The 10,824-nt window shown below is 54.0% G+C and overlaps 1 protein-coding gene across 3 annotated transcripts in view; it reads right to left on the reverse strand.

The window, feature by feature from the left end:
- LOC119956109 (glutamate receptor ionotropic, delta-1-like) overlaps positions 1–1,341 on the reverse strand; it is a 709,994-nt gene extending 708,653 nt beyond the window's left edge. For 2 of the 3 annotated variants that reach the window (XM_038782978.1, XM_038782977.1), the window contains exon 1: positions 1,205–1,341. In XM_038782978.1, coding sequence (XP_038638906.1) covers positions 1,205–1,292 — 88 coding nt within the window. In that variant the 5' untranslated portion in view covers positions 1,293–1,341. The remainder of the gene's footprint in view (positions 1–1,204) is intronic. The other variant, XM_038782976.1, reaches the window with a different exon arrangement.
- Positions 1,342–10,824: the final 9,483 nt, after the last annotated feature.

Below are 10,824 nucleotides of genomic sequence, written 5' to 3' on the forward strand. Positions count from 1 at the left end.
CTGTCTGGGCCGGGGTCTGGGCCGGGGTCTGGGCTGGGGTCTGGGCTGTGGGCTGGGGTCTGGGGTCTAGGCTGGGGTCTGGGCTGTGGGCTGGGGTCTGGGCTGTGGGGTGGGCTGGGGTCTGGGCTGTGGGGTGGGGTCCGGGGTCTAGGCTGGGGTCTGGGCTGTGGGCTGGGCTGGGGTCTGGGCTGTGGGGTGGGCTGGGGTCTGGGCTGGGGTCTGGGTCTGGCTATCGGGATGGTGATGATGGTTTTAATGGAAACAGTGAATAATCAGCTCCAAATGTCCCCGCGATGCAGACGGCGCTGTGGCTGCTGCCTGTTGACCAGTTGCACGGTTGATGCTGAATGAATTGTTTCAGTGAGAAATGGAAATACCGGCGGCTCATTCCATCCTTCCTGTGGGATGAACCGTTTGGTTCTCTCTCCGTCTCCCGGTGTTTGGAGAAAATGGGGAATTCACAACAATGAAAAGCGCTCGGCAGCCCGGGCTGCCCACACTGTCTGTGTCTGTGTGTGTGTGTGTGTGTTTGTCTGTCTCTGTGAGAGGGTTTGGGGGGGGGGGGGGGGGGGGGAGAGGAAACTGGGGCAGGGTTGGGGGGGGTGAGTGTTTGGGGGGGTCTTTTGAAAGTTTGAGGGTGAGAAGCGGTCCCCCCCCCCCCCCCCCCCCCCCCCACAGACCCGGGCCGGGGGGGAGACGGTGTCGGGGACAGAAAGTTTGTTGGGATTTAATCTCCCCTTCCCGGGGGGGCTCCAGCCGGAGCCCCCGCTGATGCACCGGGGCAGAGACACAGATCCCCCACCCCCGGGATCCGGTCCCCCCCCCCCCCCCCGGCTCCGGTACCCTCCCCCCCCCGGCCCCGGTCCCCCCCCCCGGTACAACCCCGGTCCGTCCCCCCCCCCCGGTCCCGGTACACCCCCCCCGGTCCCCCACCCCGTCCCGGTACACCCCCCCCGGTCCCCCCCCCCGGTCCCGCCTCCCCCAGGTCCCGGTCCCCCCCCCCCCACCCCCGGTTACCGGTCCCCCCGGTTACCGGTCACCCCCCCCGGGTCCCCCCCCCCCCCCCAGGTCCCGGTCCCCCCCCCCCCCCCAGGTCCCGGTCCCCCCCCCCCCCGGTTACCGGTCCCCCCCCCCCCCCGTCCCCCGTCCTCCCGGTTACCGGTCCCCCCCCCCGGTCCCGCCACCCCCCCCCCCCCCCCCTTACCGATGTGGATGATGGAATCCGCCGTCGCGGAGCCGCTGCCACAAACCGCGGTGAAAACGGTGAAGACGCAGAACGGGAGAACTTCCATCTTTCCCTTTGCGCATCAGCCGGCTCAGGGCGAATCCTCCCCCCCACCCCCCACCCCCCAGACACACCCCCACACACACACCCACACACTGCGCTCATCAAGAAGCAGCCGAGCGGGAGCTGCGGCCGGGGCGGCGGGAGCGGCCGGAGCTGCGCCAATCCCGCAACAATCTCACAGCAAAGAGCGAACTGCGGAGCTCTCCCTGCTGCACGTCACTGCAGCCTGAGTGTGTGCCCAGCTCACACTCACTGTGCCCAGCTCACACTCACTGTGCCCAGCTCACACTCACTGTGTCCAGCTCACACTCACTGTGCCCAGCTCACACTCAATGTGTGCCCAGCTCACACTCACTGTGCCCAGCTCACACTCACTGTGTGCCCAGCTCACACTCACTGTGCCCAGCTCACACTCACTGTGTGCCCAGCTCACACTCACTGTGCCCAGCTCACACTCACTGTGTGCCCAGCTCACACTCACTATGCCAAATTCACACTCATTGTACCCAGCTCACACTCACTGTGCCAAGCTCACACTCACTGTGTGCCCAGCTCACACTCACTGTGCCCAGCTCACACTCACTGTGTGCCCAGCTCACACTCACTGTGCCCAGCTCACACTCACTGTGTCCAGCTCACACTCACTGTGCCCAGCTCACACTCACTGTGCCCAGCTCACACTCACTGTGTGTCCAGCTCATACTCACTGTGCCAAGCTCACACTCACTGTGTGCCCAGCTCACACTCACTGTGCCCAGCTCACACTCACTGTGTGCCCAGCTCACACTCACTGTGCCCAGCGCACACTCACTGTGCCCAGCTCACACTCACTGTGTGCCCAGCTCACACTCACTGTGCCCAGCTCACACTCACTGTGTGCCCAGCTCACACTCACTGTGCCCAGCTCACACTAACTGTGCCCAGCTCACACTCACAGTGTGCCCAGCTCACACTCACTGTGCCCAGCTCACACTCACTGTGTGCCCAGCTCACACTCACTGTGCCCAGCTCACACTCACTGTGTGCCCAGCTCACACTCACTATGCCAAATTCACACTCACTGTACCCAGCTCACACTCACTGTGCCAAGCTCACACTCACTGTGTGCCCAGCTCACACTCACTGTGCCCAGCTCACACTCACTGTGCCCAGCTCACACTCACTGTGTGCCCAGCTCACACTCACTGTGCCCAGCTCACACTCACTGTGCCAAGCTCACACTCACTGTGCCCAGCTCACACTCACTGTGCCTAGCTCACACTCACTATGCCCACCTCACACTCACTGTGCCCAGCTCACACTCACTGTGTGCCCAGCTCACACTCACTGTGCCAAATTCACACTCACTGTACCCAGGTCACACTCACTGTGCCAAGCTCACACTCACTGTGTGCCCAGCTCACACTCACTGTGCCCAGCTCACACTCACTGTGCCCAGCTCACACTCACTGTGTGCCCAGCTCACACTCACTGTGCCCAGCTCACACTCACTGTGCCAAGCTCACACTCACTGTGCCCAGCTCACACTCACTGTGTGCCCAGCTCACACTCACTGTGCCCAGCTCACACTCACTGTGCCAAGCTCACACTCACTGTGCCCAGCTCACACTCACTGTGCCTAGCTCACACTCACTATGCCCACCTCACACTCACTGTGCCAAGCTCACATTCACTGTGTGCCCAGCTCACACTCACTGTGCCCAGCTCACACTCACTGTGCCCAGCTCACACTCACTGTGCGCCCAGCTCACACTCACTTTGCCCAGCTCACACTCACTGTGTGCCCAGCTCACACTCACTGTGCCCAGCTCACACTCACTGTGCCCAGCTCACACTCACTGTGTGCCCAGCTCACACTCACTGTGTCCAGCTCACACTCACTGTGCCCAGCTCACATTCACTGTGCCCAGCTCACACACTGTGTGCCCAGCTCACACTCACTGTGCCCAGCTCACACTCAATGTGCCCAGCTCACACTCACTGTGTGCCCAGCTCACACTCACTGTGCCCAGCTCACACTCACTGTGTGCCCAGCTCACACTCACTGTGTCCAGCTCACACTCACTGTGCCCAGCTCACATTCACTGTGCCCAGCTCACACACTGTGTGCCCAGCTCACACTCACTGTGCCCAGCTCACACTCAATGTGCCCAGCTCACACTCACTGTGTGCCCAGCTCACACTCTCTGTGCCCAGCTCACACTCACTGTGCCCAGCTAACACTCACTGTGTGCCCAGCTCACACTCACTGTGTCCAGCTCACACTCACTGTGACCAGCTCACATTCACTGTGCCCAGCTCACACACTGTGTGCCCAGCTCACACTCACTGTGCCCAGCTCACACTCAATGTGCCCAGCTCACACTCACTGTGTGCCCAGCTCACACTCACTGTGCCCAGCTCACCCTCACTGTGTGCCCAGCTCACACTCACTGTGCCCAGCTCACACTCAATGTACCCAGCTCACACTCACTGTGTGCCCAGCTCACACTCACTGTGCACAGCTCACACTCACTGTGCCCAGCTCACACTCACTGTTCCCAGCTCACACTCACTGTGTGTCCAGCTCACACTCACTGTGCCCAGCTCACACTCACTGTGTGCCCAGCTCACACTCACTGTACCCAGCTCACACTCACTGTGTGCCCAGCTCACATTCACTGTGTCCAGCTCACACTCACTGTGCCCAGCTCACACTCACTGTGTGCCCAGCTCACACTCACTTTGTCCAGCTCACACTCACTGTGTCCAGCTCACACTCACTGTGTGCCCAGCTCACACTCACTGTGCCCAGCTCACACACTGTGTGCCCAGCTCACACTCACTGTGCCCAGCTCACACTCACTGTGTGTCCAGCTCACACTCACTGTACCCAGCTCACCCTCACTGTGCCCAGCTCACACTCACTGTTTGCCCAGATCACATTCACTGTTTGCCCAGCTCACTCACTGCGCCCAGCTCACACTCACTGTGTGCCCAGCTCACACTCACTGTGTCCAGCTCACACTCACTGAGTGCCCTAATCACACTCACTGTGCCCAGCTCACACTCACTGTGTGCCCAGTACACACTCACTGTGACCAGCTCACACTCACTGTGCCCAGCACACTCACTGTGTGCCCAGCTAACACTCACTGTGTCCAACTCAGACTCACTATGTGCCCAGCTCACACTCACTGTGTGCCCAGCGCACACTCACTGTGCCCAGCTCACACACTGTGTGCGCAGCTCACACTCACTGTGCCCAGCTCACACTCACTGTGTGTCCAGCTCACACTCACTGTGCTCAGCTCACACTCACTGTGCCAAGCTCACACTCATTCTGTGCCCAGCTCACATTCACTGTGTGCCCAGCTCACACTCACTGTGCCCAGTTCACACTCACTGTGCCCAGCTCACACTCACTGTATGCCCAGCTCACACTCACTGTGTGCCCAGCTCACACTCACTGTGCCCGGCTCACACTCTGTGCCCAGCTCACACTCACTATGTGCCTAGCTCACACTCACTCTGTGCCCAGCTCACACTCACTGTGCCCAGCTCACACTCACTCACACTCACTGTGTGCCCAGCTCACACTCTCTGTGCCCAACTCGCACTCACTATGTTCCCAGCTCATACTCAGTCTGTGCCCAACTCACACTCACTGTGCCCAACTCACACTCACAGTGCCCACCTCACACTCGCTGTGCCCAGCTCACACTCACTGTGTGCCCAAATCACACTCACTGTGCTCAACTCACACTCACTGTGCCCAACTCACACTCACTGTGTGCCCAACTCACACTCATTGTGCCCAACTCACACTCACTGTGTGTGCAAATCACACTTACTGTGCCCAACTCACACTCACTGTGTGTCCAACTGAAACTCACTGTGCCCAGCTCACACTCACTGTGCCGAGATCACACTCACTCTGTGCCCAGCTCACACACACTCTGTGCCCAACTCACTCACTCTGCGCCCAAATCACACTCACTGTCTTCCCAACTCACACTCACTCACTCACTGTGTGCCCAGCTCACACTCACGCACACTTACTGTGTGCCCAACTCACACTCACTCACACTCACTGTGTGCCCAGCTCACACTCACTCACACTCACTGTCTGCCCAACACACACTCACTCACACTCACTGTCTGCCCAACTCACACTCACTCACACACTGTGTGCCCAACTCACACTCACTGTATGCCCAGCTCACACTCACTCACACTCACTGTGTGCTCAACTCACTCTCACTCACTGTCAGCCAACTCACACTCACTCACACTCACTGTCTGCCCAACTCACACGCACTCACACAGTGTGCCCAACACACACACACACTGTGTGCCCAGCTCACACTCACTCACACTCACTGTGTGCCCACCTCACCCTCACTGTGCCCAACTCACACTCAGTGCGCCCAACTCACACTCACTCACTCACTGTGTGCCCAACTCACACTCACTGTGTGCCCAACTCACACTCCCTCACAATCACTGTGCCGAACTCACACTCACTCTGCGCCCAAATCACACTCACTGTCTTCCCAACTCACACTCACTCACACTCACTGTGTGCCCAGCTCACACTCACTCACTCACTCACTGTGTGCCCAACTCACACTCACGCACACTTACTGTGTGCCCAACTCACACTCACTCACACTCACTGTGTGCCCATCTCACACTCACTCACACTCGCTGTCTGCCCAACTCACACTCACTCAAACACAGTGTGCCCAACTCACACTCACTGTGTGCCCAGCTCACTTACTCACACTATATGCGTGCCCACCTCACACTCACTCGGCCCAACTCACACTCACTGTGTGCCCAGCTCACACTCACACTCACTGTGTGCCCAGCTCACACTCACACTCACTGTGTGCCCAGCTCACACTCACTCACACACTGTGTGCCCAACTCACACTCACTGTGTGTCCAACTCACACTCACTGTGTGCCCAACACACACACTCACACTCACTGTGTGCCCAACTCACACTCATTCACACTCACTCTGTGCCCAACTCACACTCACTGTGTTCCCAACTCACACTCACTCACACTCACCGTGTGCCCACATCACACTCACTCACATTCACCGTCTGCCCAACTCACACTCACTGTGTGCCCAAATCACACTCACTGTGTGTTCAACTCACACTCACATTCACTGTGTGCCCAACTCACTCACACTCACTCATTCACACTCACTCACACTCACTCACTCACACTCACTCAAACACTCACTCACACTCACTCTTTCACACTCACTCACAAACACACACTCACTCACACTCACTCATTCACACTCACTCACTAACACTCACACACAGGCTGGATCCTGCCCGGGATTGGAGCACTGCCTGGGAATGAGAGGGCGATAGAGATTGGAGAGGGGGAGGGAGAGAGAGAGGGACAGTCTGCCTGCTCTGGGAGAGAGGGAGGAAGGGAGAGAATAGAGAGGGAGAGAATAAAGAGAGCGAGAGAGGGAGAGGAGGGAGAGACGGAGGGAGAGACACAGTCTGCCAGCTCTTGGAGAGAGGGAGGGAGGGAGAGACTAGAGATGGGGGAGAATAGAGAGAGGGAGAGACCGAGAGAAGGGGGGGGGGGGGGGGAGAGAGAGAGAGAGAGAGATGGAGAAAGGGACGGAGAGAGAAGGGGAGAGAGAGAGAGAGGGAGAGGGGGAGAGAGCGAGAGAGGGACGGAGGGACGCCCATTCTGATTGCTCTTGGGGGGGGGGGGGGGGCAGTCACTGGGAAGGCAGCAAATTCATTCCACGTCCAATTTCTCCGGAAAACCCGCCAGTGTTTCGTGTGAAGAAGGTGCAGCCCCCCCCCCCCCCCCCAGCTATGCCTGGAGGGGCTTTCAGGAATTGGGCTCTGGGTGAAGGGACTGGTAGAAGTGCAGGGCAGCACATCGTTCCTGTGGATTTATTGGGAAGTGGCTGCCGGTGGTCCCGGAAGTTTGATTTACAGAAAATGTCTGCGGACAGACTCTGAGCAATGGAGAGATCTGGAAATGTCTGTGTGTGTGTGTGTGTATGTCTGTGTGTGTGTGTGTATGTGTGTGAGTTGTCAACCCGAGACTGAAATGATTTCTATCTGTGTGTTTGGGAGTCAATTCTCTTTCTGTATAAATAAGGTGCGATTGAGAATGAGAGTTATGGATGTATGTGTGTGTATGTGAGAGTGTATATGTGTCTGCATATGAGTAAGTGTGTATGTGTCGGGATGTATGTGTCTGTGAGAGAGGAGTTGTAAATCTGTGTATGTGTGCATGTGTGTGTATATATGTGTGTGTGTGTATATGTGTGTGTGTCTGTGTGTATATGTGTGTGTCTGTCTGTGTATGTGTGTGTCTGTATGTGTGCGTGTGTGTATGTCTGTGTGTGTGTCTGTGTGTATGTCTGTGTGTGTCTGTGTATGTGTGTATGTCTGTGTATGTCTGTGTGTGTCTGTGTATGTGTGTATGCCTGTGTGTGTGTATGCCTGTGTGTATGTGTATGCCTGTGTGTATGTGTATGCATGTGTGTGTGTCTGTATATGAGGGTAAGAAAGTGCGTGAGAGAGACGGTAAGTTTTTTTTTAAATCAAATTTCGAAACAAGTGTTTAGGAGTAAAACACAGCACCGGAATGTCTGATTGGGCAGAAGGCGTAAGGCATAAATCTACAAGATTGTTATTTTGAGTTGGAGAATATTTAGTTAAAAGTTTATAAATATGATTCAATAATCAGATGTCTGGCAGCCGATCGATCTTGGCTTTGAAGGTTTGGCGCGAATCCGGCATCTTTTACCTGAAGTTATTGCCGCTCGGGGTTGTCTAATCGGTTATAAAATGCCGTGGAAATTGCAGGGTTAATAATCTGTCAAATTGCTGGGTCGGGGTGGAGTGGGATTTGGAGACGGAGAGAATGCGGAGACTTCTGCCTCTGCTTTCTCACTATCCATTTCCTGTAAAACATGGGGATTATTTGCAGCTACAGATTGGAGGAAGGAGCAGGTTCTGAGCTGGGAATCCTCACAGTGTTGGAGGAGTTGGATGGCACTGGCTGGCTGAGAGACGCCGAGTTTGGGAAGGATGCCTCCCACTTTCCTGAAGGTGTTTTTGGCAGAAAGGACAAGGGGAAAGTCGAACTGAATTTAGCAATTTGAAATGTATGCGACAGACATCCGGCCGGAGGGTAAAATATCCTTTCTGATAACTGGGACCCTATACAGATCCGTCCGGGAGACAATACCAGAGAAAATCCAGGTCCCTTTAAAGCGGACGAGGGCACATTAACCGCTGGAGTAGTTCAGCGGGCAAGTCTATCAGTAATCCAGTCACTTGTTCATCATCATGAGGAGTGGGAATCGGTGTCAATGAATCTAAAAGTCAAAGAATCAAGAACAATACCCAACTGAGGAAATCAGACTGGAGATTCGGCGCCATATCTGTTCTGTAGGATTATCACTGGGGAATAAACCACAATCTGACCAACAATCATCGCAAGAATGGAGAAAAGCTTCAAGCTGCGAATGTGGAGCCCAGAGAGTGTTTAACTGAAGGCACCGATTAAATTCCTGATGGAGCGATTTGAGATATAAAAAGTGCAGGACAGAGCCCGCCAGAGGACAGAGGGAGAAAGAGTGGTTCAATTCTGGCACTGGTTCTGCAGGTTTAGTGGATAGTGGACCCGCCTCTGGTGAGTTTGCTGACTTCAGTTTGGATCAGAATCCCCGTTTGCTGGAACCCCATCTTCTCCCGATCACTGCTCAATAATCCCTTTGATTGGCCTTCACTAGTTTTCACTTCCCCTTTCTCTCACATAATTGGAAAGACTCGCCACCAAGGATCAGACCGGAATGGTGATTTCTCGGGAAGAATAGCCTCAGACACAGAGCCCAGCAACCTGATAACACACTTCAGAACAGACCCAGGGAAAGTCCCAGGATAAATGAGGAAAATGTTCATTTACCATCCAATTTATTAGCCTTTTATTTTCCCCATTGTGAGCCCGGCCCATTCATCCCAGTCTGTCTTTTAGCTGAAGCAAGTTTAACAGAGAAACATTTTCTGTTTCATATTACTGACGGGTGCCAGTGTAAACAGGAACGAGAACGTAACTCATGGGGAAAAAACAGCGATACTTGATGCTGCATTGAGCAGAAGTTTTGGAAAGTGCTCAACGAGACCCCATTGGGGTCTTGGGCAGCTGTAAATTCACCTGACCAGAACCAGGGTGTTCAGAGGAACTTCCTTACCCTCCCTTTGACATTGCTCATTTCTGGGAGTAGTCTGCACATGCTTGTACAGGGAGCTCTGTGCACAATAGGACAGTTACAACAGACAGATAGGAACCGGGCAACATGAACATCAAACCCAACTGCAGCCATTTGTCTCAACCTCAGAACTGAATCTTCCTCCTTCTTGGTTTGGATAGATCATTTTCAAAAGTTTGGACAAATAATACAATAATGTTACTCTGTTTATCCCAGACAGCTCCGCAAGGATATTTATCCCATAGGTCCAGCCGGATGTAAGAAAAATATTCTTCACACAGCGAGTGGTTGGGGTCTGAAATGCGCTGGAAGGGGCAGGTTCAATCGAGGCACTCAGGAGGGCATTAGCTGATTACTTTGAATAGAAACAGAGGTTCGGGGAAAAGACAGGGGAATGGCAATAAGTCATGATGCTCGTTTGGAGAGCAGTGCAGACAGGATGGGCCGAATGGCCTCCTTCTGCGCAGTAATAATTGTGATTTTGTGAATTCTCTAAAGGAAAAATCAGAAGCAGTTCCAGTGAGAGGAAACATAGCCAGAGCGAGAAGCACGGGAAGGCATGTTGCTTTTGCTTTCAGTTTCTTTGGTAACTCATTTGTAATGCGTGTTGAACTAGAAAGATAAATTAACTGCAGTGAACATTCTTGTATTTCTTCCCCAAATAAAATCTAGTTGAAGCTGCTTGTGAAATGCTCTTTATCATAATCGTATTCTATGAGAATACAATGATTGTATCTCCACTAGCATTTCAAATGTTTCAGTTACAGTGATATCAGAGGTGTGGGGTTATCGTATTTCTTATGTTGCGGAAACATCAGGCATTCCACAAACATGGAAACATAGAGAATATGAGCAGGAGGAGACCATTCGGCCCTTCGAGCCCGTTCTGCCATTCATTATGATCATGGCTGATTATCCAACTCAATAGCTGGATCCCGCTTTCCCCCATAGCCTTTGATCCCCTTTACCCCAACTGCTATATCTAACTGAACCGTATTAATGAACTTCTCAGAAATCTAACAATTAAATCTGGCTGGGCAGAGAGACAGAGGTTATATCAGGGCCTGAAGTGAAATATGATTACCATCCAGAACCAGAATGTAAAAATAAAAGAAACACTAAAAATCTCAGTTGCTAGTGCATCACTTCCAGCTCAGAGTTTATGAATTCAAGGGAAGTTGGGTCAAGTAAATGGTCCAGTGCAAGACAGGCAGTGCAATTCAATACATATTCCAGTACAGAAGGAATGTCATATTGTTGACAGTGTTATCCTCCAGGTT

This window comes from Scyliorhinus canicula, chromosome 22 (genome assembly GCF_902713615.1).
Source record: "Scyliorhinus canicula chromosome 22, sScyCan1.1, whole genome shotgun sequence".
In the NCBI taxonomy this organism is placed as follows: Eukaryota; Metazoa; Chordata; class Chondrichthyes; order Carcharhiniformes; family Scyliorhinidae; genus Scyliorhinus; species Scyliorhinus canicula.